Raw genomic sequence first — 25,265 nt, 5'->3', positions numbered from 1 at the left:
TAAAATTTAAACAAATTAGAAATAATTTTATCAGATATGTTTCTAGTAAATGTATCATCTACATCCCAATTTAAGTTACAACTTATGATTATTTCTATTTTTGCAACAAGATATTGAATTAATATTCTAATTTATATAGAAAATGTAGTAGTAAAAATTTTGATTATTATAGAATTACTAATGAAACATCATGTGAGATCTTGAGAGAAACCATCTATCCATTATGCAAATTAGGTTATAATAACAAAAAAATAGAAGATAGGTATAAAGCTAAGTCTTACTTTATTAAATGTAAATAATATGAAATTAAGATAACTGCATAGTAGTTTTTTCTGCTTTATGAGCATGAGAGATGATCTAACTATTTTTTTAAAAGTATAATAAGAAATTGATAAGAAAAAAAAAGGATTTAAATTGATTTGCAATTATATAAAACAGCAATATAACCAAGTTCAATAAAATAATAACTCCTGAATATCTGGATTAACATGCTAAATTAAGTGAGTTACAAATGTCTTAACAGATAAGATTTGTACAAAAGATATAAAAAAAAACTGAAAATGAACCATAGCAATCATAATAAGTATATTAGAAAAACTTTTAAGTTTTTGATTTCAAGTCTATTACTTTCAAAGCCAAATCTGATTCAAAGTTAATTATCAAATCCATATTAGAGGCTTAAAGCATTTATTATACTTGAAATTCTGAAATAGCTTTAGAGGGATTGATAATTATAATTTGCACCATACCCTATTTGTGGTAGAAAATATAAGAATAATGGATTACAGTCAGACCTCTATGTACTGATATACTATGTACCAATAATTGCCTGTACCAATAAATTTCTATGTCCCGTTTCATAATTAATAAAAAAACCTCATTGTACTGATATTATATATAGTTTAAGTATCAATACTTTTCTTTGCTCCCAAATGTACTGATACTTTAGGTTACACTGGTATTAATTCTGGTCAACACTATAAATTTGGCCGGAGTTAACATAAAGGTTCCATCCAAATCACATGACATTTTAATATATTAGCTATCCGAAGTTTGCATAATGTGGCAAGATTCGGATAATTTGATATACCGATATATTTTTTCCAAAACAACAGTATCGGTACATAGAGGTTCGACTGTACTTGGTGAATGGTATAGAAATGGAACAGAATATTGTCTTAACTGCAACACTTCAAGCAATAAATTCAAATTCATAGAATAAAATCACCACTGTCAAATCTCAGATTCTCAGTATCTCACGTATCACATGTATCATCTAATTTGTGAGACCTGACATAATAGTTCTAAAGCAGATTTTTTCGTTATACTCTATATTGTGAGATAAAATTCATTTATGGAGTTTATGACACAGCGAGAATTTAAAGGCTGGGAGACTGGCTTGAGCCCCGACAACTTCAACCTCCTTTCAGTTCTAACTTCCGTCGGAGTAAAAAGGACTTCTATTTCGAAAAGTCGATCGAGCATACTGCGATATCCACGTTTGCCTCATATGTTGCAAAAATCTCAGAGGACGAAAAATGGATAAAGGCCGCTACTACTCTCAGTGAAACATTAAAGGTAAATATTTTCCTTAGTATTGTATTAACGAGAGAAGTCGGGCTTTCATGTCGATGCAACCACCTAAGCGGCTTGGCTATCACGTCAGGCTAGTTACGGGGTTTCGTTCTCCGGTGGATTCCATACTTAGGTCCCGGAATATATTTTATTTCGAGTTACACATTTTAACCAACTATTTACATTCTTGTTAGCACCAAGCACAAACGGAGGAAGTTAAAATCTTCTGGCGAAATATTGATCTAAAAAGAAAGGAAATGGAGGTAAATGCGACTATAAAGCAAAAGGAAATAGGAGATGAAACTGGCTACGGTATGTGATATTGTAACATGATAAGAAAAATGACAAAATATTGAGTATATGAAATTTATATGGTTTATAGGCACAATTTGCTGCTAATAATTTCAAAACGGGAAACGATGTACATATGATCCAGAACAGATCACGAACAGAATATGTGTCGAACTTACATGCCACTACCAGTCAAAAAACAGTAGCAAATGGGAGAGTTTTGGAAAGTCAAGGAACGCATAAGACAAATAGGTCTAATTTGCATTCTATAGAACCCACAAGAAAGGTGAGTCCAATTAATGCTTAAAGATAATTACATTGATCTGTCTCATGACTTTTTCTGCATGAAAGAAACCGGCTAGAAAAAGAAAATCAATATGTTATACTGAAAGTTCAGAGGAAGAAGACCATTCATCGGATCAAGACTATACGGAGAAACCGAGAGTAAATAATTTATTTTTCACTGTTTCGCATATTCTGATTCTAATACTATTGAATTTATCAAGAAAAAGGAACCTAGATCAAAGCGATTACGTGAAAAAGCGAACCGTGATGGTATGGACAAAGGTGATATTATCATAAAAACTTCAGAGGATGAAAATACACCAAGTCCGGCTCAACCAACCATGACATCAAATACCTACCTCAGAAGATACTACTTTGTGCGAAATTACTCCAAGTACACCCCAACAAACCCGACGTCATTTGATATCTCAGAAGATTTTTCCACTTCACGTGAGTCTACACCATGTCCAGTAGCTCGACCGTCAAAAATTCCCTGTTTCTTGTGGCGTAAACAGGTCAAGATCACAGGTGAAGGAAATGTGGAGATGACCGACGAGATGACCGAACAAGATTTGACAGAAATAGATCAACTACCATGTGCTACGGTCAATAACGCCCTTAAAAAAATCGTTCAAAGAGAAATACGACAAAATGGAGGATGATTTGAAGTGGAAGCTCTCATGTACGGGGCGTTTCGTAGAGGATGTTATTTACGAGAACGTTTCAGGTTTTACGAGTGAACAGTAAGTATATTGAGTTAATGCTTAAAATTTTTAGTCTTGAATCATCAAGCCTAGCTAGTTCAAATCGAAAAAACCGTAATCATCTCGAAAAAAAATGGGGAGAAGAGGAGACGCGATAATACGAAAATGTTCAGGCGGAATACGACATGAATTTGGAGGTTCGGAAGTTGGCAGTCATTATAAAGGTCAAAATGCCACAAAGTGGCTTAATGAATCCGGTTTAAAGCTACCTAAAATGTTGAGAGATATGTCATTAGTTTGTGCAAGAGTGTGGATTGGGACTTGGAAAAAATGAGCGATATGGAAACGGTAGGATATATTCATGGAGGTATGTTATTATCATTTTTCTTCCAATTATGCCGGATAATTTCTAATTACATATATTTTGCAGGATGATCGTGACTCTGGATCTTCCTGCCGGATATATACAGCGTCTTTTTAAGAGTGACCTGTATAGTATACCGGAAGATATCGAATCTTTCAACAAGGCGTCAGAACTAATAACTGCAGTTTGGAAAAGCAAGATAATATTTACTCTATTTTATTTTATCTATTAGGTTGGTTTGTTGGCTGAATCTAAGTTACCTTACAGAAACAAGTCGTCCGAACCATGGAATTATTACAGGACAATTAAAAAGATTCTAGTAAACATTTGAAAAATGTATCCATACGTAAAAGAAGCAATCGTAATAACAACCAAACTAGCAAGCCTAAAAAAATTCTTCCGGATAATCAAAATACACCAAAAAAGAAATGATTGGATTGGATAAGGGAAATCATCACGTTACGCATTTTTATTTGCGATTATCATCTTATTTCTTATTAGCCGTAATATTGTAAATAATGCCCTGTAAAAAATCTGATCCGTGTTTTATCTTTCCATATTTTTTCCGTGAATGTATCATTTTAATGGAATTTATAGCCTTAAATTATGGAAATTTTCATCTCGCTAACACGGATGTATCATTTTCACGGAATTTTTACGGAAGACACGGAGAAATAATGGAAATATTCGGATAAAAATTTTTTATAGGGATGTAGCATTTAATAAAAAAAAACAATTGCCCTTATCTTTTACGTGTGTATGCCAAATGTGATTTTCGATTTAAAGTGCGTTTGTTGTATCATTTGCATAGAATTTTATAGCCCCGATCCAAGTTGTTCATATTTCGTGTCTGACTCTATGTGACATAAAGCATTTTTTAATTCACTTCAGCGACATCTATCTCAAATTTGAGCGATGATTATATCAAATATGTTGCATCTCAGGTTAAGAAGAATACTAGACAAAATTAAGTTTGTGGCGCAGTATTTCTGTGATACCTAACTGCCGACAAAATTTAGCGATCACGTGACCAATTTTGTCGATCATTCCCAAAAATGGTAAACAGATTTAACGAAAAAAATATATTTTTTTTTGAATAAAACTTACTACAGAAATTTTCTAATTTTAAAATTTATACACTATATCTAAATTTGCTTGCTTTGCAAGTTTACTTAGGCAATAAAGGCAGGTTTTAAATACAGATTTTTGTAAAATTAATTATTTACGAATTATCAATTATCATATAATAAGTCAAAATTTATATCTAAAACATAATTTTCTTATCTAGGTAAATTTGTAGAGCATTCAAAAATATATATACCATGTAAGTTTAAAAAATATATGGCATTTTATTGTTTTATTCTTATTTTTTATTTTTTCGTTAAAATTAATTTATCCATTTTAGGTATAATCAACAAAATTGTTTACATGCAAAATTTTTGTCAATACCACTGGGGTAGTTGTAATACCTGAATTCTGAGATGTAGCCATAATGTAAAATTTAGCACTTTTTATAAATACTATACTGTATATCAAGTATATATACTAATAGATACATTATAGGAAAATTTTTCATTTTTTTTCAGAACTTTACTTTTTCTTAGTGATTTTTAATGACTTAGTGACAAATATAAAGGAAGATACTTGAGCATTCTAAAATTTCAAAATAAGCATATGAGGGTGTCACTAATAAGAGCATTATTAAGAGTGTTATCAAAAAATTTTCATAGTGATAGGATACTAGAGACAAAAAATCTGTCCTAATTTTACATCTTAATATAACTGGAAATATACTGAGCATTTTCTAATATTTTGAATTTTAGAATGTGAAATTGGCATATATATATTGGTAAAAATTAACAAATATGCAATATATAGTTGTAAGATGGAACACTTTTTAGTAACTAAATGGATTAGCCGTAGTAATACAAATTGCACTTTCAATCTAACGTAAATTGAAAGTGGCATCTTTTATATTGATATAATAGTATTACAAAATAGTGCACTTTTAGCAATCAAATAAGCTGATCATAGTAATGTAAACTATATCACCAATTCTTTAACCAATAATGAGATTTTTGCATTTTGAATTCTTTAACTCACAGGTTAGTGAAAATTATGATATAGTAAAAATTTGTTTAATTTAGGCCAGTACTATTCTCTAATTTTAGGTTTACATTAAATATAATATTTTAGCATTCAAGTTAGTATAAAAGTGAAATAAAACTGACAAACTAATAAAATATTCAGTTTTATATCAGTTCCATACCAGCTCTAAGGTACGGCCAGATTGTCACTATGGTACTAACTTGGATCCTTGTTTAAAGATCAGCCAGAAATTATGTTATAGTGCCAGCCAAAATTAATCACAGATTTACATCAGCCATCTGTTATCTTTTTTTATACTATTTCAGCATTTTGAATGCAACTAAATAGGTGCACATTCTCAATATAGAACTGGTAATCAAATCAGTATAAAAGGATTAGCATCCTCATTATAGAACCAGGTATTCAAAAAAGACTGGAAAGCCAATATCAGCAATATAAAATTTATCATATAAACAGATTAAAAATAAGAAAAAAGCAATTACTATTAGATCATAATATCACCATTAATTAAAGCACTACCAGTCATTATTAGACTATGAAATCACCACCATATTATACAGAAAAAGATTAAAATAATACTATAAATATAAAGAAGTTACTTAAAGTATACTTTTCGTCAAAATGACAAAATACTAATTAAATTTATTTTGACAGACGTAATGTATTTTGACAGACGTAATTAATTCATAGTAATTTTATAATAAATAGTGAATTGGTCCGTTCGCCGAAATATGACGTAATTAATTAGCGGAGAAGTATAACTTAAAGAATAAACTAAGTATATCATGAAATTACAATCAGATTATGATATTAAGTTATAAAATTACTATTAAATTATATAATTAGGTTATGATATTACCATTATATTATAAAGTTACTGATAGGCTATGAAGTTACCATTATATTATAAAAATACTGGCAACTATTATATTATAAAGATACTAGCAGATTATGAAGACCATTATATTAAGATATCAGTAGATTATGAAGTTACTATTATATTATGAAATTATCAAAGTTATTTTCATATCCCAATTTTAAAAGTCATATATGACTTTATAATATAATTATATTATAAAATCATATATAACTAGTTTTTTTTATTTTGGCTAGATTTTTTTTGGACTTTTTCTTTAAATTTCTTTTTTGGATTTTTTCTTTTAATTTTTTTGGAGATTTTTTTGGAATTTTTTTTTGTATTTGGGTTTTTTTAATTTTTTTTTGGATTTTTTTTTAGATTTCTTTTTGAACTTCTTTTCTTTTAGTTGAGATTTTTTTTTTATATTTTGACTTTATGATTTCATTTTTCTTTATAATTAATTTTGGGTTTACTTTAATTTTAACTATTTATTTATCTTATTTATTTTATCTTTAGTTTTGATTTATTCTAACCTTGTATATTTTATTTTTGACTTCATTTAATTTCATTTTAATTTTATTTAATTTTATTTTTTGTTTATTCCAATTTCAATTATTTTTGACTTTCAGAAGTCTGTAAAAATCATATAAACTGTAATTTGATGTAATGGAATTATAGATTTTTCCATTTTTAATAAATGTATTTAAATTTATTATTTTTTTTTTGTGATTTATTATGGATGAAATCATCTGATTTTAATAAATTTATATATGTGTGAAATCACTTAGGTGATTTCACATAAGGAAATAAATTAGCTACAGTTTTTATAATATTTACAATAGTAATTTTTTATAAAATTTTTAAAGCTTAATTTAATTACTTTACTAAAGTAATATTAATTTTTAATTATATTAATAAATTAAATTTAAAAATCAATATATTTAATTGAATTTTTAGTTTACATCAAACTTTCTAATATGTTTTATTATACATAAAATTATATTATTATTTAGCAAATGATTCTCACTATCCTTTATCATTAATTTTTGCATTTACAGTAAAACTTCTTTAAATTTGAAAGTGATTATATAGAGGTTTTTTATAATCCTTATATAAGTTGATTTTTTCAAAGGTGTAATTATTTAGAGAAATTTTATAAGATGTAAAGGTCTTTAAAATATTTAACATTTATCTGAATTCATTGAAAAATGTATAATCCTATTTTATTTTAAACTCATTTTAAAACAATTCATAATTTTTCTCTTAACTATTCTAACATTTTTCTGCTTTGATTTTAACAAATTCTTTATCCACCATTTTATCAATGCCAATCTTTTCTTGTCCCACTAATTTTTTTAATTCCTTAAATTGATTAATTTTTTCCTCTTTTTTTAAGTTGGTTGCTGTGCCAGCTGTTGATGTTACGTAAAATAATTTTGTATTTAATAATTGATTATTGGGAATTTTATAATCAATTAGACCATAATCATCTTTACTATTATATGATTTAACTAGTTGGTTGTACATAATTTTACCATTCAAACAGATAAACTTTGGTTTAATCTTGGCCATCTTCTCCCATAATTCAATCAACCCTTTATCCATCATTTCACGAGATATGCACTAGAATAAAGATGAAGATCGATAAATAAAATCCTAAAAAAAATTGAACAAATAATATATACTAACAGATGAATGGTTCTCTGTACTTCGTATTAGGTTGCATAAACCGATCTTAAACCTCTCCGGAAGAGTGTAATCCTCTTCCGGAGAAATTTGAACTGGTGTAAAACCTACAAAAAAAAAAATTATTTTATCTACATTTAAAGATTATAAAAAAACAACAATATAATTTTACCTGATTGGTGAAGGGCCAAATAGAAAATATTACTAGGATGAGAGTAATAATGATGTTTTACTGAAGCGTTGTTTCCAGAAATTAAACCTACAAACACCACTTTATGACAAAAAAAAAACAAATATTATATATGTTATATAAAAGTACGGATTAAAAATACTCTAAGCGTTCATATTTTTCTACCATCTAAATCCGGTTCTAGATAATCAGGTAAAGGTTTTTTCACATTTTCTGTAAGGCTTGCTTCGTTTACTTCTGCTGGTTCCGTTTTAATTTTAATTTCAGAAGACAATAATCCGTAAGGGTTAATACGAGAACTTCGAAGTGTACGCTCTTGAATTTTTGGAATCATTTTTAATCAACTCAATTTTTTTTTCTCTCGAAAAAAGAATTGATATTGATCTAATCCGTGATAAATCAATTGACCTTATCAACCAATGAGAATTGAACATCAAAAAATTCAAAGAATGTTGAAATTGTGATAATTTAACATTATTAGAAAGTTGGATCTCTGTCATTTCCTGAATCAGTAAAACTTAAAATTCGTAGATTATCGGATGTATTTAAAATTTAATGTTATAATAATAATTGTACGCGTAAAAAATTTTTATTCTTTAAACAAATATACCATAAAACAAACCCTGTTTACCAAGCCTCAAGAGATTAAAGATGGAGAGTTGTTAACCACTTTTAATTCGTCAAACATTCATGTTCTCCTTTTGCTAGCTTGGACATTCTCCTTGATTGATGAAAAACTGAAAAACTCTACTCTCTGCTTCCCGTGTCGATACTGCCATTTATATTTCGTTGTTGGTCCTCATTACGTCAGCAGGTTTCAAATTTCAAACCGATTCGTATTACGTAATAGAGTAGTTACCCCCTATATTAAATCACTTGCGTCAGTGTTTAAAAGAAAATCATAACAAATCCTCAAGTAAAATTGCCCTCTTTATATGTAATTTATCTAATTTTAGTAATAATTTGTGCACATTTTTATTTTATAGAAACGAATTTTTATAAAGTTATGTACATAACAGATGGCATCATTATATATGCTAATTCCGACCAATGAGAATGCAGAAATCGAAAGTAAATTTATTGATTTTAATTAAATAATCAAATGCATACACTAAAAAAAAAAGAATTCTTTAAGTCTTCATATCAATATTACAATAAAATTAAATGTAAATGTGACAAATTAGATGCGATAAAGATCGTAAATGCTAATGAATAAAATTTTTTTATATCTAAGTTCTATTTAATATAAAAAAGTAAATAAAAGTTTATATTTTAAATAACCATGAAATAACCCAAAATAAAAAGTACGAAAGATAATAAATAATTATTGTTATTTATATGAGAAATAGCACTCGATGTTGTAGTGGCTGTAGGGCTCGTGGCAACAACGGATGAAGGTTCAAGGTTTTGAGTTCCATCGGCGACAACAGAATTTGTATCAGTCGTAGAACCTGCTGTAGTATCAGTCGTAGAACCGGTTGTAGTATCAGTCGTAGAACCGGTTGTAGTATTAGTCGTAGAACCGGTTGTAGTATCAGTAGTACCAGTATTTGTACTTTCAAGGTAAGGTTGTGTGTCGCCTACACATTGAGCTACTGGTTTAATGGTAAATCCAGCACCTTGTACAATTGGTACAACTAATGGACCTTGTTCAGCAGATGGTTTATATAAATCATGTTCCAATGATATATGTCCTGTAGGATCATCTTCCTTAACCCATTCAGTAAAATTTCCTTCAACCCAAGAAACTTGAAAATTCTTGTCTTCTCCAGACATCCAGTCATTTGTATCTTTATCCCAAATGACAATTTTATAACCAAGTTGAGATAAAATTGATCTTACACGATCGTCAACATCTCCATAAGGAGGTCTCATATATTTTGGTGTAACACCAATAGCTGTTTTAATTGCCAATTCTGTCCATTTGATTTCCGCGATAATTTCCTCATTAGATTGAGTTGTAAGAGCAGTGTGAGACCAAGTATGTACTCCGATTTGATGACCTAGTTGTTGAAGTTGAATTTTTATAAATAAATATAATATAAAGAAGCATATATGTATATAATGTATATATATATATGACTTACCGGCTGCGAATTCATTTTTCAAGGTATCGGGATTTTCAATTACGCGAGAACCGATAACAAAAAATGTCAGTTTGACATTTTGTGAATTCAAATAATCTAATAAAGGAGGCGTAAATTCTCTAGAATAATAAAAAAAAAATTTAAAAAAAATTTTAATTTTTTTTTTTAGCAAAATAAAAAACTCAGTACATCATTTTTTTTTTAATTCAAATAAAAACTTACGTTGGACCATCATCGAAAGAGAGACCCCAATCTAATTTTAAATATAAAAAAAGTACATTTTTTTTTAATAAAAATTAATTGAAACAATAATTTATCAAAAAAAAAAAAAAAAAATATTAACCAGTTTTTCCTGGACATTGGATAATATCAGTTGTATTAGTACGAACACATGTAGTACAACTCCAGTTACAAAAATTATCAGTTGCTCCACAATCTCCTGCAACTTTTGATATAGGAGCTTTCGGAACTTGTGACATATCGACTAATTTAGTCCATTCACCATTAACTGGTGGAGGTTTATCAACTGGTGGCCAATTTCCTGGTAACTGGGCATTAACAAAAGCCAAAAATGATAACACGAGAGCGAAAATGTAAAGAAGAGATAACATTTTTAAAAAAGAAATAATATTCTTGAGATTATGTTAAAAAACAAGGAAATTGTATTGACAGTTTTGAGAAACTTTTGAGGCCTTTTATATCTTTTTTAAAGATGAGCGATGACATACAATTTATTAATAAAGAAATTCTTTATATTGCGCCTTTAAATTACCAAATAAAGTTAAATAAATCATTATAGAATGATAATGCGCGTTTTGTGGAAAATAATTAGTAAAGATCTCAGATAAACATCATGTTAATTTAAAAAACATCAAATAAGGTAACAAAAATTTTTTTTTACTTTAGAGGAAAAAATATTTTCACCTATGAATTTGATAATCAATACAATCGGGGCTATTATTCTCATCCACAAATAGAATTTGTATAAATAATTATATATAAATTGATCTTCCGTTTATATTTATATCAGATTAACGAAGAGAATTAATGAAAAATCTAAAACGAGGGATGCCAAGAAAAATGATGAATATTTATGGTTAGCGTATAATTATGATTTGACGTATATGGATTTAAGCAGGAATTTCACCCTTTTTTTTCGAATTTAAACGTAAACAAAGTTAATTATAGATGCCATCGAAACTATATGGCCAAGAAATTTTGCCAAGTTGCCAAGATGTAATTGTTAGCAAATCGTAAAATTAATTTGAATTTTTAAAATATCCGACGAAAAGTTTTAATGGTTATAACGATTTGTTTTTTTGTTTATGAAAAAAAAAAACAAAAATTAAAATTAAAAATCGCGTAAATGAATTGGTCAACTACAAGTTTACAAAAAGTTTACAAATAAAAATAAGGCCTTTAAGGTAACCATTTGATCATTTCTCTTTTTAATTTAATTACTGAATGAAAAATAAATAGTATCGTACAAACTATAAAATGCCGATCTCTAAATATAATCAATAGGATCTGTGATGATGCCCAACGGACGTTTTCCCGACATAAAGTTTGTGAAACTTCTATTCTGAATTTTGTCCGACAAAGACTAAAGAACAAGGTTTGCTTTCTACATTCCATATAAGGGAATTTCATACAACACTAATGTTGCGAAAAGTTTATAATTTAAAGTAACTGTTCAACTTATCGATCATAGACCCATAATTACATAATGCTGCATATGTAATTATGTATTCACATCAACTGATTAGATTCTTGTGAAGGACTCACAAATGTTATTATTTTTTTTCTTTATTTACAAATAATTCTCGAAATTACATATATAATATAATACTAATTAGACTAGTTAAACTTTCTTGAACGAAGCACTTCAATACGAACATTCACTCCCTTTATCCGGATGCTTCCTTGATTAAGTGCAGCATTATATCCACTTGCGTCAGCAAAATTAATAAAAGCAAATGGCTTAATATAATTAACAAAGAATTAGTAAAGATATTTTAATATAATTAAATAAATAGATATTTTATTACTAACCGAAACTGGGTCTTTATGATATTCTATAACACGTCCAAAAGCAGTTTCAATATGATCAATAAGAACGTTCCTTGTAATTGGCGGTATGATATTTCCAAAAAAGAGTTTGAATCGATCCTTATTAACTATTGATTACATAAAAGAAAATTTAATTTTTTAACGAAAAAGTTCATGTAAAAAAATGTGAACTAATTTTTATTTTTCTGATACCTAAGTCCCTTTGTTCACTTGAAATATGGCATTGATCCGAATTATTACCATTAAGATTAGAAACAGAGTTAATATAGTTGATTCTTTTAAGATTTAGTAATCTTTGATATTCAATAATTTCTTTTTGAGCGAGTAATAATTCATCTTGTGCACTAATAACTTTTGCTCTTAAATTTGAAATGATCTTATCATATTCTTCAATTTGATTATTTTTTTTTTACATTCAATACATTGATTATAATGATTATTAGATAAGGTTGACATTTTCTTTCTTTTTTTTTTAAAAAGAAAAAAAAAAGAAAAGATAAAAATGTGGAAAGGGAAAAAGATTTATACTTGACAGGTACTTGTGATTTATTGTTAAAAATGGAAAGATTTTCATTTACGTATGTTCATCGTTTTCTATTACGGGAAAATTTTAATGTCTTTTTATTTTTCGATTCTAAAGCCTATATATAAAGTCATTCACACTTTTTTGTAGGTGAAGTTATTAAATTATGTATTTTTGGCACCTTTAATACTTGTAAATAAAGAATCTAAAGAAAGTTTTGTGTTTATTTGCCCCATCGAATTTGAATTATTTCAAGTTATTTTTGAATGTAATTTGGAATATATAATAACACTCTTTTATTTACTGTATATCCCCATTCACAAGTACACATCAACGTGTCAAAAACCAAAGATTTAGTATTCATAATGTCAATGAACTTTCAATTTATATTCTTTCAAGATCATCACCCAATAACTGGACGGCGATCTATCTTGTGCCCAATGTCACGATTCACGAACTGAATTAAATTTGTCAATTATTATTAAGTAGAATATATTAAGTAGAACATCAGTTGACTAAACTAGTCAAAATAAATAACATAACATAACCTTTGAATTATCTGGAAGATGATTGTTGATCTTATACAATTTCATATGACGCTATCCTTTATTCTAATATGCGGCGGTAAACTCACTTATGCAATAATGGTAATTAATCCCGATTTCTTTATTAACTTTTGGTAATAAATGATCTGATTGGCCGGATAATATCAAGTCATAACAATACAGTTTAAAAATAAAAATCAGGTATCTAAATAAAATCATCATAATTATTTTCAGGATAATTGTGCACCACATAATTATCCTATCCACATTGAGTAACCTTTCACGATTACTTTAACTGTTTTTTAACTTAGCCGCCTAAAATAATTTTTATAAATCATGGAAAAATCCTTAGTCACACGTATTCTAAATCAATAATCTCTTTCTAGTAATTGTAAAAAATATTCTTTATTATGATTCTAATTTCCTTTGGAAGCTTCATTATATAAACCTCTTAATTTCAAACCAACTTCTCTTCTTCTCCTTCCTTCAACGTATTTCATTAATTCATCATAAGTTTTCGGGACAACTCTCCTTACTTCCATGGCTGGATTATCACAAATAAAGGTGAAATGGAAAACATTTGTTGTGTCACGTTTTCCTCGTTCAATATCTAATACATCCGCCGTTACCTGTTTTAAACCAGTATTAAAATAAATAAATAAATAAATTTATTTTATTGTTAAAAAAAAATGATTTATAAACTTACCGAAACTTGAAAACTTTTATGTGGTGAACCAGGTGCATAAACAATTTGCGAAGACATGCAAAGAATTGAACCAATTGGTACGGGTTTTCTAAACGATATTTCATCTAAAGCTGTAAATTTTGGACGACTCCTCATGAATACCGATGCATTAGCAACTGCGAGCTGAGAAAAAGTAGAGTGTTTTTAAATCAAAATAAAACAGTTTGTTTTAAAAGCGAAGAAGGAAAAAAAAAATATGATTAACCTCAAATGCAAGTTTCATTAAATATCCACCAAATACAAAACCATAAATATTTCGATTCTAAAAAAAAAAGATTTATCGTTAAACAAAAAGTTAAACTAATAGTGTATATAATGTCTATTATGATAATTTGTACCTGTGGTTGCATAAATGTAACTGATTCCATAACAGTTTCGTCCATTCTTATAATATGATCAGGCTTTTCTTTTTTGTCTAAAATTAAGATGTTATTACTTAACAATTGAAAAAAAAGAATATAAATTTCTTTAACATAAATTTAATAAATTTATTTACTACCATATTTGCTATATTCCAGATAACAATTATGAATAAGAAGTTTTTCTTCTTCTGTTGGAGGTAATATAGTAAGAGCCGCAGCAGCAGATGCGTTTTTCTTAACTTTTTGTTCTAATTAAAAGAAACATATTTAATTTATTTATATCTTTAAGTAAGCAAAAAAAAAATTTTTTTTTTAATTCGTACCTTCAGCAATTTGGAATAATTTCTTTTGATAGTCATTTTCTAATTGTAGAGGATTTATTTGTATAGAACGGTTCGTATATGGGTCTCTTGCAACCATAATAAATCTTGCTATCATTAATGTTTCTCCTTGAACCTTAGTTTCAGGATTAGTTTTCAACTTTTGGAAAACTCCGTCTTGTAAAGCTTCCATTTTTATTAGCACTAAAAAAGAAAAAATTTTTTAAATTATCCTTTGTCTTTCAAAAAGAAAAAGAAAATTAAAATTACCTTCCATAGAACTATAACCAGCATAAGATATATGGCCTATGATACAAAGAAAAGTGAATTAGGGATAAAGATGACATTATATGTTATTAATTATATATGATTTACTTGCCATTAAGCCTTATATCACATATAGATAATGGCTTTATTAAGTCTAATCTATCAACTGAAGCTGTTACAATAGTCATATCGGAAACATCTTCTTTTCCATTTCCACAATGTTTATAAGCAATAATTGCTGCCAATAAATCCAAATTTTCAAATATTTTACCCATTCTATTAAATAAAAAAAAATTGTGATTTAAAATTTTATATAATAAATTTCCTATTTAACTCTATAATTAAACATTACCTAATACCACCATCTGGATTAACATATTCCTCTAATAAATCAGGATCACTTTTAAATGGTAAAAATTCTTCTACATAAGAATCTGACATTGTTCTTAAATTTAATTTTCTATTAATTGGTGGTTTATTTGGGCGAATTGGTGGTTTTTTTTTGTATATCAAATCATCTATCCAATATGATGGCTTATATATTGACCGCAATTTTTTTTGTGATTGGATTATATAACTGGCTACAGGTTTCTCTAAAACAATAACAATATTATATTATAATTATAAATGTGAATTATTATTATAAAAATGGTATACAATGTATATATTGTATATACCTTTATTTAGCATTAATTTTTCAATGCCTTCTATATCTTTAAAATCACTAATTTTTTCATCGGAAGGATTACTTGAATTTTTAGGATCATCCTTAATCGATGATTTTACAGATGAAATAATTCGATATGGTCTTTTAAACAATAATTGTTTACTAATAGTTGTCCCCTTTGCAATTAACGAAGATTTAGAAATAAGATTACGAAACATAATTTCAAAATATAAATTAAAAAAAGGAACTTAATTTCAAACGAAGACAGAAAAAAAGACTTTTTAAATACCAATCACCGGTAGATGGATAAATGTAATTAGCGGTAAAAATTCACTTAATTACATCATAAACATTACATGTAAACAATTAAACAATTGTAAACCTGATTGATCTTCGGATTCTTGCTATGTAAAAAGATATTATTTTTTATTATTATTTCTTTATACATTTAGTTACAGTATTAAATTTTCTTTAAAAAAAAATTAATTTTATCGGAATTTTAAGATAAAAAGTGAGATTTCAAATTAATAGGAAATTTGACTCCGGTTTGGCCATTATTGATCGTCAGTTATTAGCCAGCCAATCAGTAAAAACGAACCATAATTCTATGGTTGGTCAGATTACGGATAAATTTGAGTTAACCAATAATAAAATCAAGAATTCCCGCTTATTGAAAATTTCTTGATTTGCGAATCAAAATTTTAATTATATAATCAAGTCAAACTTTCACGGAAAAAAAGAAAAAAGTTCTGATGTAACGGATAATGCAGTAATTATCGAAAATCATTCCATCTTGGGATTTATATCTTTTCCGATCTCCGTTATTATATCCTATTTTTAAAAATAGATATCTAGAGTTATCAGCATTTAGAATCACGTGAATTCTTTTTGTATGCTTTATAAGGTCTAAAAAAACTATTCTAAACATCATTTTGCGTTTAAACATACAATGTACATGAAATGTACAAAAGCATTTTCTTCGATAATATTCCAAATTATCTATTGTATACCGTATCACAACATTCGAAACCTCGAAAAAGTACAATTAAAAAAATATGAAACACAAAGGAAATTATAATGAACACAAAATTACAAAATAAATCTAAATATAGGCCGATCTCATTGAAAGGATTTTATAACTTTCAGGAATTACAAAAAATTTATCAGTAAAAAAAAACTTGTTTATGCCTCATAAACCCTTTTTGTGGTCGGCCGAATTCAAGTTTATATAATTACCATATATGAAATTTCATAGTGATTTTCAAGATTACTTTTTTTTTTTTTATATAAATATTTCTTTTTCTTTATTTTTTTTTTAGAAAAAACATTCAAGAAATTTTTTTATACATGAAAACATGGCAGGAACAATTGATAATCAAGCTTTAGATATATTATTTGCAGAATTTTTTCAAGCACCACCATATTTTATTGCAACTTCAGCTCGTACACAAGAAATACGAGAAAGAGCGATAGATTTAAATACACTTTTAAATGTTTATTCACAAGCAACGTATGTTAATGATGGATTTGAAGTAGAAGATTTTCGTAAATGGTGGAAATCTAGACATCATATGGAATTTAGGGGAGCGAAAAATAATCGACCAATTTCATTTTTAATAATTTATTCTTTATATAATGATTGGAAGGAAGAAATGATGACTGTTTTATGTGATAAGTGTAATGAAAAAAATTTAAACGATAATTTTTGTTTAAATTGTGTTGAAAATGGTAATAAAAGTGCATGTCCAAAATGTTATCCTAATGTTGAAATACCTTTACAGCAATATTGTATTGGACATTGGTTACAAAAAGGTGAATGGACATCTAATAATAAATTATTAGATGAATGTATTCGTTCTACTCAAATTAAGCATGAATCTGATCATATTTATGGGGAGGTTACCGTACCACCATCTATTCGACGTCATAGAAGTCATTCTGGGAGGTCGTCTTCATTAAGAGACAGTGAATTAAAATTTCGTGAAGTTCGAGCTAGACATGAATTTGTTTCTTTTCCCTCAAATTTTTCGGAATGGATTCCTTTTGAAAAATTTAAAGAAGTCCAAACCATCGGGAAAGGTGTGTTTGGTGTTGTATTTTCAGCTATATGGTCAAATGGTCCTAATTGGAGATGGGATCAAGAATCTAAACAATATTTTAGAGAAGGAGATAAGCAAGTCGCATTAAAAAGATTATTTAATTCAGATAAAGATATTTCAGCATTAATACAAGAGGTAAGCAAAGTAGAGAGTGTATATATATTACGTTATTTTTTGTAAAAAATATTTTTTTTAAAAAATTTTTAACTTTTTATAGGTACAAACACATATACGATTTTCAGGGGAGAAAAATATTCCAAGATGTTATGGAATCACAAAAGATCCATCATCAGGGGATTATATGTTAATTTTAGAGTACGCAACAAAAGGAGATTTGCATAATTATTTAAAACGTAACGATAAAAATTTAACGTGGAAATCAAGATTAGAAACACTTTTAGAAATAATTGAAGGTTTACATAAAATTCATTTAGAAGGATCGTTTCATAGGAAACTTCATTCAGGTAATATATTGAAAAATGAAACTACTACTTTTATTTCGGATCTTGGAATGTGTTGTCCAGCAGAAATTCCTACCGCGGATTATAATAGTTCTGGTGTCTACGGAGTTTTACCTTACGTAGCTCCTGAATTATTACGAGGAGATCATTATACTAAATCCGCCGATATCTATAGTTTTGGTTTAATTATGTGGGAATTATCAACTTGTGAGAAACCTTTTTCTGATAGAGCTCATGATATACAATTGGCAAGTCAAATTTGTAATGGATTAAGACCGTATAATAATGAAGGAGATAATTCTACACCCAAATGTTATATTAATATAATGAAAAGATGTTGGGAAGCTGATCCTTATAAACGTCCTTTTGCTAGAGAATTGAGAGATATAATTAAACGTTGGTATTTGGGTGAAAATAATTCTTTAGAATTCGAAGAAGCAGAAAAAATTCGTCAAATCAAAAATACTTTTGAAAAACCCGCATCACATCCTGATGCAATTTATCAAACTAGATTTTTAAGTTTTACAGATTTACCCGAACCAAGAATTTAGTTAATAATTTTTATATACATTATTATACATTATATACATTTTATACATTTTGAAAAAAAAAAAATTCATCATTATTTTGTATTTTATTTATTTAGAAATTATTTTATTATATAAAAGGAATAATTAAAAAAGGTATTTTAATGGAATTGAGATTGATATTTAATATATTTAATTATAAATCATATATAAAAGCAATAAATTAAAATTATTTATTTATATTATTTATATTACACGCATAATTATCACAGCATATAGATGCGACTTTATAGAACATCGTGAATTATATGACACGAAACAATTTTTTACGCAGCCAATTATTTTTTTTTCATCCATGATTTTCCAATATAAAATGTTTAATTTCAACTTCATTATCTAATTTAATATTACTAGTAAATATTCCCCCACAATGAATTTTAATTTTAACTTTATGACTAACAATAATATGTTTTCTATCATTTATATCCCAACAAGGATTTTTTTTATTTTTTTCAATCCACTCAGGAATTTCTAATTCAGTTTGTAATTTAACTTCATCATTATAATTTGAATAAATTTCTTCTCTTTTAATATTTTTTTCTACTATATAAAATGATGATTTTTTGGAATTTGCTTTAGTTGATAATTTGTGATATTCTTTAATACCAAAAAATATTTTCGTAATTTTAAAATCTTGATTATAAAATTTCAATATAGAATTTATAATAAAAGGTATTTTTGGACCTCCAATAGAATTTTCCAATGTAATATTATACCCTAATCCACGGGATATAGCTTCAGAATCATTAAATTGATACCAATTAAATGGATTTAAATCAGTTGGAGGAAGAAAATATTTATCAAGATTAATGGATAATTCAACACATTTTTCAGATCTTTTAAATTTCCATAAATTTCCTTTACGACTAATATTAGCAATTAATTTATAATTGATTTTCCCTTCACCTTGATCAATTTTAATTGAAGGTGGTAAATTCTCTGGCAATTTAATTTCAAAAGGTATATCCATAATTTGAATTTTTTCATAATCTCCATTAGGATCTGATGTCTTCCATAATTGTAATGGTTGATTTAAAAATACGTCATTTGCACTATATGTTATAGTTGTTTTCCCATAAGTCTCTACCCATTCAACCTTTTCGTATCCTTTTAAAATGAGCTCAATTTTAGTTGCTAATAAAGGTTTTGATGAAGAAAATTTTATGTGTAAAGTTCCAGCAATTGAAACATCCGCATCTATTCCATAATATCCTGTTTGAAAATGATTTTGGTTTCCTGGATATGAAAAACATACTTTTTCACTTCTTTTTTTATAATCTGATTTTGATGGAACATTTTCAATAAGTTCTTTCATTATAAAGAAAAGAGAAAAATGTTCAGGTTAATAATAAATAATTACGATAAAAAAAAAGTAAAAGTTGTTTATTATGTGTAATTATGCGTGAAAAGAAGTGGGCCTTTTATCTCGAAACCTTTTTTTTTTTAATATTCAAATTTAGTTAGATGAGAAATAACGATCACGAAATTTACCAAATACAGGCATACAATAATCTTTTAAAACTTGAAAGAAATAAATGACATAATCGATCCTAAATGTCGCATTGGTTTTTTTTTAATCATTATTTTGGTAATGAATTTACGCCATTCAGTCATTCATCTAAAAGACAACTTTTTTGTAAAGAAAATTGTATTAATAATATTTTAATTTTCTAAAAAGAAAAAGTTATATACAAATATTAATAAAAATATATGCATGTGCCCTAAATATTATGAAAATTTATTATTTATTAAATTTATATTAATCCAAATAATCAATACAATCAGACTTTACTGAGATTTTTACTGACCCGGGTATGATACAAAATACAAAATTATATAATACTCGTGTGAGACTGTGAGGTACCGGGTATTTTAGGTGGTGGAATATTAATCACATGTATCAATTGTATCACGTATCTAGAGTACAATTCCATCATCCGCATGACATCCATCGAAAATTCTAAAGTAACGACAAAGGTATCATAAAATATATAAAATATTTATTTTACTATAAGGAAAAACTTACATGATGTATATGATGTATTCTTTGAAGGTATCATCATTTATTAAAGCAAATTTCCCCTGAATATTATCTTTAATAATAGCAGATAATAATATTTATCAAGTACGTCATTTAATTCATTCGGAGTAACCTTGGGAAATTATAATCTTACATCATTTTGCAATTTTACGTAATTTAAACAGTATATTTGATACCCTTAATTATAAATTAACACATTTGTTAATTACTGATCTAGCAATTGATAAAACTAAGGAAGACTCTTATAAGCTTTCATTCATTTGGAGAATAAACTTAATTAAAAGTAAACACTAATGTATATAAACGCGTTTGGAAAATCGTGGAAAATGTATTTAAGAACTCCTTTTTCATTAATTGTAATTTCTTTACCATATATTTTAAACTCTCAAGGTATTGATGAATAGTTTTTTATGTTTAAAGATGTCTAAAACTCATTTTATTTTAGTTTTTAGAATTATTGTTCGTGGAAATTTTCAAGCTCATCATGCTAATATTCCACAAAAAAAACGTCATTGGCCAGCACGATGATGATCGCGTATCATGAACAAGGTCATAACAAACGATTAGCAGCTGATAAATTTGAGATTTCGCCGAAACAACTTTGTCGATGGTTGAAAAATAAAGAACAGCTTATGATGGTGGCTCCTTATACTAAAAAGATTGTTTCTGCACAGCCAAAATATCTCCGAACTTTTGGAATGGTTTAAAGAGTCTCGAAGTTGATTGAAAAAAATTTCTTGTAATATGATTCAAGCAAAAGCACGTCCTTTAGCCAAAAGACCAGTATATGAAACATTGTATCCATCTATAAAAGAAGGAAAGTTTTCTCGAAAATGGGTCGATGATTTTATATCTCGTCATAATTTGGTTGACAGAAGAAAAATAACAGTTGCTCAATGGCAACAAAATGATTTTTTATCATGTGCTTTTTCGTATAAAGAACGTCAATATCCATTAACTTTAATATGGATGAAACACCGCTTGCATTTAATTTTCTAAGCAATACAACAGTTGAACAACGTGGTACTAGGACTATTTCAACTTTATCAACTGGGTATGAATATGCAAATTTTACTGTTGTCTTAGCTTGTAAGGCTGATGGAATAAAATTGTTACCAGTAATTATTTTTAAACTTGTAATCATTCCGCGAAGAGAGTTTCCTGATGGAGTGGTGGAGTAATTATTCGTGCTAATCCAAAAGGTTGGATGAATGAAGATGAGATGATTTGGTGGATAGAAAATGTTTGGACACAACGTGCAAGACGGGACATCAATCCAAGATCTCTTTTAGTATTGGATTCTTTTACTGCACATAAAAACAAATACTGTCATTCCAGGTGGATTAACTTCTCGCTTGCAACCACTTGATGTATCATTGAATAAACTATTTAAAGATAAGGTTATTTTCCTTATTTAATTTTTTAATATTTAAATAAATTATATTAACTTGCATTGTTTGAAATAAAAATAGATGCATCATTATTATTACCATTAGATGAGTGAAGAAATCAAAGAATATAAATCAACTGAAAAGATTAAAAAACCGTCTTATTCACTTGTGGCAAACTGGGTAAAGGAAAGTTGGGATGCTGTTGATATTAATATTATTTATTAGGCGTTCGTTAAATTTTGTGGAACTTCAAATGCAATAAATGGGTCAGAAGATAGTTTAATTTTCAATTTCAATTTCAATAAATAAAATACATAAGTGGTCGTGTGAGAGGAATTGAAGAGGATGGCGAAAATTATGATGAAAGTAGTAATTATGAACCAGATGATAACAGTAGGCCAGTTCATAATTGTTCGATCGGCATTTTTGATCGGGTTACACTAAAATTGTGACAAATAAAATTCACCTCGAGAACGATCAACTAGCCGATTTTTTGACCCACCAAAAACGTAGATCGCTATGATCGAGTTGATAAAATAACAGTCACTGGAAATGTCACAATAAAAAAAGGCAAATTTTTTTTATTAAGGTCGAGAAAAAAAAATTTATGGCGCAGTACCCTCTTCAAATGTATAATACAAATATATAATTAAAGTTGGCCAAAATTAATTAAATCTGGTTAAATTTGCCGATCAACAATTTATAATTCTGGCCAAATTTTTGTTAATTCTGGCCAATTCCGTAATGCCGGCCTAAATTCCGTTAAATTAAAAAAAATTAAATCATATGTAACACCAAATTTACACAATATGATCGATCTAACTTAAATAATAAAAAACGAACATATTGACCGCTTCTATAACCTTATTAAAAAAAATCTCTCATACTCTTTGTTATTCAACTTTAATCTTCGCTGGAAGTTGTTGTATTTTTGATATTAAAAATAATAAAAGGTAAGAAAAACTTGAAATTTACCAAAGATAACAAGAAATTTAAAGTTTTAAACAAAAACTAGTAAAATATAACGTGTTTTTTTCTTAAAAAAAAAATTTTTTTTTTTAGATTTATATAATGGATTTAGAGAAAAGCTTAGAATATGAGAATTTAGAGGAAAGTTTAATGGATAAGAATAAAACTTTTTATAGTGAATATGATGAAAATGAGAGTTTTGATAATGTATAGGAAAATGAATCTTTAGAATCTTTATTTGAATTAGATTTTAATATGCTTACAAATGCAAAAAAATTAGTTCAACAAAATATTTCAGAGGAAGAAGACAATTGGGAGGATCTGAGTGATATAGGAAGTAATTTTTCTGAGACAGAATCTGATGATGAGCGTGATGAAATAATTACTAAAGTACCAAATAATGAAAATTTAACTCTATGCGTTATAATTGATATGTTAGATGGTAAAATTCAGCGGTGCAACTCTAAAAAAAAATTGAGACGACTTTGGCAAATGATTGGAATTTGGCAAATTGACAATGAAGAAGTTAAAGCAAAAAATTTTTTAATTGAAAATTTAGGTGTTTGTTATTCGCATTTTTTATATGATCAAAATCAATTGCATTCATCAAATTAAAACAAACTAAAGATTATATGGAAAGTATTATTCATAGACGCAGATGTTTATTTTGTAATAAAAATAAAATTTTTTTTAGTCGTGGTCCTAATTGTGAAAATCACTCATATAAAGTTATAGGTAAAAATATTCAGGTACCTTGTATAGGGCAAATGAAATGTGATGCATTGCAAACATACCATTCTTTTGTAATTCCAACAAATTCAAGTAAACATGCACGATATATATGTATGAATTGTTATGAAGAAAAGGGTGGGCATATTTATCAACGTGTTGGATAAGGTATAAAAAAAAATCCAAATTGTGATAACCTGTCACATCATAAAAATGATACCAAAAAGGCATTAGAAGTAATTGGATATTGGATTCTTAATATTGCTAATTCTGATAATTTAGCATTTCAAGAAAAAATTTTAGCACATTTAGCTCCTATTTTATGTATTATTAATACTCAAGAAAAATCTGAGACTACATCATCAACGCTACTATCAGTACAAAATATAAAAAATGAAGTACCTTCTTTATTTATAATTCTTATTATTCTTATTTTAGTCAAATTTAATTACAATTTTGATAAAAAATTAAATCCTAAGAATCTTACGTCAAAACATTTTTTTGAATTTGGAGAAGCATTAGCACATTCATCAATAATACTCACGAAAAATGAATTAAAAATTCACAAAAAATTACTTGAATCACCTACTTCTATAGAAGAATATCGTTCTATATTTCCTTCATGTTTAGTACAATTTTATGATGGTCTTTTAAAAACTTTATATGAAACAAAAAAAAAAATTATAGATAGACAAAGAAAATATCGTAAAAAACCATTAAAACCTTTAAATTATGAAAAAATTACTAAACAAACCACATTTTTTATTTCAATAATTTTAAACATTGCATTTAAAGGATGGAAAATTTGGTTACTCCGAACAATGGCAAGTCTTTGCCGAAAACCAAAACTTTTGTCATCATTGCAGGGAATTTTAGAAGTTGTTAATATTACAAGCCACTCTCAAAGACATGAACGAAATTTGGAAAAAATTCGTGCTTTCTGCTTAGTGATCCAACTGATCGAATTTGCCATAGAAAAGAATATTTGGAATCTTGGTATTATTGATAATGTGGATTTTAAAGAAACTACATTTGGTTATGGAAACATTTTTGACGCTGTTAGAGGAAATTCACACGCTACATTACGGATGCTCTTTCAATACCAACTACCTAATGAATTACCTGAAATTATTGAAATACAAGACGAAAATAAGCAAAAACTTTTTGGGTAAAATAATTTTTCACAACAAACATTTAATATTTTTAATTCAGTTTTTGAACAATTACTTACGTTTAATGAAAATCTCACTCCTAATTATCGTTCAGATTTTAATGAAGATGATATATGTAATCAAATTATGACACATTTTGAAGTTAGTTTTAATCTTCCGCCTCCCAA

At 27.4% G+C, this 25,265-nt stretch overlaps 11 protein-coding genes across 11 annotated transcripts; 6 read left to right on the top strand and 5 right to left on the bottom strand.

Moving 5' to 3' along the window:
- Nucleotides 1–1,060: 1,060 nt before the first annotated feature.
- Nucleotides 1,061–1,974, top strand: OCT59_000602 (uncharacterized protein; the record flags this gene model as incomplete). Its single annotated transcript, XM_066138942.1, has 4 exons — nucleotides 1,061–1,152; nucleotides 1,386–1,578; nucleotides 1,770–1,887; nucleotides 1,958–1,974. The coding sequence occupies 4 exons, from the start codon at nucleotides 1,061–1,063 to the stop codon at nucleotides 1,972–1,974; spliced, it is 420 nt and encodes a 139-aa protein (XP_065988389.1).
- A 28-nt stretch (nucleotides 1,975–2,002) lies between these two features.
- On the top strand, nucleotides 2,003–2,813 carry OCT59_000601 (uncharacterized protein; the record flags this gene model as incomplete). Its single annotated transcript, XM_066138941.1, has 5 exons — nucleotides 2,003–2,152; nucleotides 2,218–2,310; nucleotides 2,373–2,433; nucleotides 2,516–2,601; nucleotides 2,667–2,813. 5 exons carry the CDS (start codon nucleotides 2,003–2,005, stop codon nucleotides 2,811–2,813), a joined length of 537 nt encoding a protein of 178 aa, XP_065988388.1.
- A 175-nt stretch (nucleotides 2,814–2,988) lies between these two features.
- Nucleotides 2,989–3,189, top strand: OCT59_000600 (uncharacterized protein; the record flags this gene model as incomplete). Its single annotated transcript, XM_025322832.2, has 1 exon — nucleotides 2,989–3,189. One exon carries the CDS (start codon nucleotides 2,989–2,991, stop codon nucleotides 3,187–3,189), a length of 201 nt encoding a protein of 66 aa, XP_025165247.1.
- A 4,197-nt stretch (nucleotides 3,190–7,386) lies between these two features.
- On the bottom strand, nucleotides 7,387–8,816 carry OCT59_000599 (uncharacterized protein). The gene is made up of 5 exons (XM_025312108.2): nucleotides 8,674–8,816; nucleotides 8,229–8,580; nucleotides 8,046–8,144; nucleotides 7,877–7,980; nucleotides 7,387–7,810 (listed from the first exon to the last, which is right to left on the bottom strand). The coding sequence occupies exons 2-5, from the start codon at nucleotides 8,395–8,397 to the stop codon at nucleotides 7,460–7,462; spliced, it is 723 nt and encodes a 240-aa protein (XP_025165248.1). The 5' UTR covers nucleotides 8,398–8,580; nucleotides 8,674–8,816; the 3' UTR covers nucleotides 7,387–7,459.
- A 279-nt stretch (nucleotides 8,817–9,095) lies between these two features.
- Nucleotides 9,096–10,817, bottom strand: OCT59_000598 (uncharacterized protein). The gene is made up of 4 exons (XM_025322833.2): nucleotides 10,494–10,817; nucleotides 10,373–10,403; nucleotides 10,151–10,269; nucleotides 9,096–10,066 (listed from the first exon to the last, which is right to left on the bottom strand). Exons 1-4 carry the CDS (start codon nucleotides 10,759–10,761, stop codon nucleotides 9,336–9,338), a joined length of 1,149 nt encoding a protein of 382 aa, XP_025165249.1. The 5' UTR covers nucleotides 10,762–10,817; the 3' UTR covers nucleotides 9,096–9,335.
- A 1,190-nt stretch (nucleotides 10,818–12,007) lies between these two features.
- On the bottom strand, nucleotides 12,008–12,676 carry OCT59_000597 (uncharacterized protein; the record flags this gene model as incomplete). Its single annotated transcript, XM_066138940.1, has 4 exons — nucleotides 12,008–12,130; nucleotides 12,203–12,327; nucleotides 12,413–12,571; nucleotides 12,643–12,676. 4 exons carry the CDS (start codon nucleotides 12,674–12,676, stop codon nucleotides 12,008–12,010), a joined length of 441 nt encoding a protein of 146 aa, XP_065988387.1.
- A 1,028-nt stretch (nucleotides 12,677–13,704) lies between these two features.
- Nucleotides 13,705–15,867, bottom strand: OCT59_000596 (uncharacterized protein; the record flags this gene model as incomplete). The annotated part of the gene is made up of 10 exons (XM_025322835.2): nucleotides 13,705–13,917; nucleotides 13,995–14,156; nucleotides 14,239–14,295; nucleotides 14,372–14,448; nucleotides 14,533–14,643; nucleotides 14,719–14,919; nucleotides 14,986–15,021; nucleotides 15,095–15,258; nucleotides 15,335–15,575; nucleotides 15,660–15,867. 10 exons carry the CDS (start codon nucleotides 15,865–15,867, stop codon nucleotides 13,705–13,707), a joined length of 1,470 nt encoding a protein of 489 aa, XP_025165251.2.
- A 1,100-nt stretch (nucleotides 15,868–16,967) lies between these two features.
- Nucleotides 16,968–18,984, top strand: OCT59_000595 (uncharacterized protein). The gene is made up of 3 exons (XM_066138939.1): nucleotides 16,968–17,883; nucleotides 17,966–18,063; nucleotides 18,544–18,984. The coding sequence occupies exons 1-3, from the start codon at nucleotides 17,005–17,007 to the stop codon at nucleotides 18,758–18,760; spliced, it is 1,194 nt and encodes a 397-aa protein (XP_065988386.1). The 5' UTR covers nucleotides 16,968–17,004; the 3' UTR covers nucleotides 18,761–18,984.
- OCT59_000594 (uncharacterized protein) lies at nucleotides 18,830–20,206 on the bottom strand. The gene has a single exon (XM_025322837.2). It carries the CDS (start codon nucleotides 20,109–20,111, stop codon nucleotides 19,086–19,088), a length of 1,026 nt encoding a protein of 341 aa, XP_025165253.1. The 5' UTR covers nucleotides 20,112–20,206; the 3' UTR covers nucleotides 18,830–19,085.
- Nucleotides 20,207–23,452: 3,246 nt separating this feature from the next.
- Nucleotides 23,453–23,812, top strand: OCT59_000593 (uncharacterized protein; the record flags this gene model as incomplete). The annotated part of the gene is made up of 1 exon (XM_066138938.1): nucleotides 23,453–23,812. One exon carries the CDS (start codon nucleotides 23,453–23,455, stop codon nucleotides 23,810–23,812), a length of 360 nt encoding a protein of 119 aa, XP_065988385.1.
- A 152-nt stretch (nucleotides 23,813–23,964) lies between these two features.
- OCT59_000592 (uncharacterized protein) lies at nucleotides 23,965–25,098 on the top strand (the record flags this gene model as incomplete). Its single annotated transcript, XM_066138937.1, has 2 exons — nucleotides 23,965–24,019; nucleotides 24,095–25,098. The coding sequence occupies 2 exons, from the start codon at nucleotides 23,965–23,967 to the stop codon at nucleotides 25,096–25,098; spliced, it is 1,059 nt and encodes a 352-aa protein (XP_065988384.1).
- Nucleotides 25,099–25,265: the final 167 nt, after the last annotated feature.

The sequence above is a fragment of the Rhizophagus irregularis genome, chromosome 1 (genome assembly GCF_026210795.1).
Source record: "Rhizophagus irregularis chromosome 1, complete sequence".
Classification (NCBI taxonomy): Eukaryota; Fungi; Glomeromycota; class Glomeromycetes; order Glomerales; family Glomeraceae; genus Rhizophagus; species Rhizophagus irregularis.
This window is presented reverse-complemented; position numbering and strand designations above follow the sequence as displayed.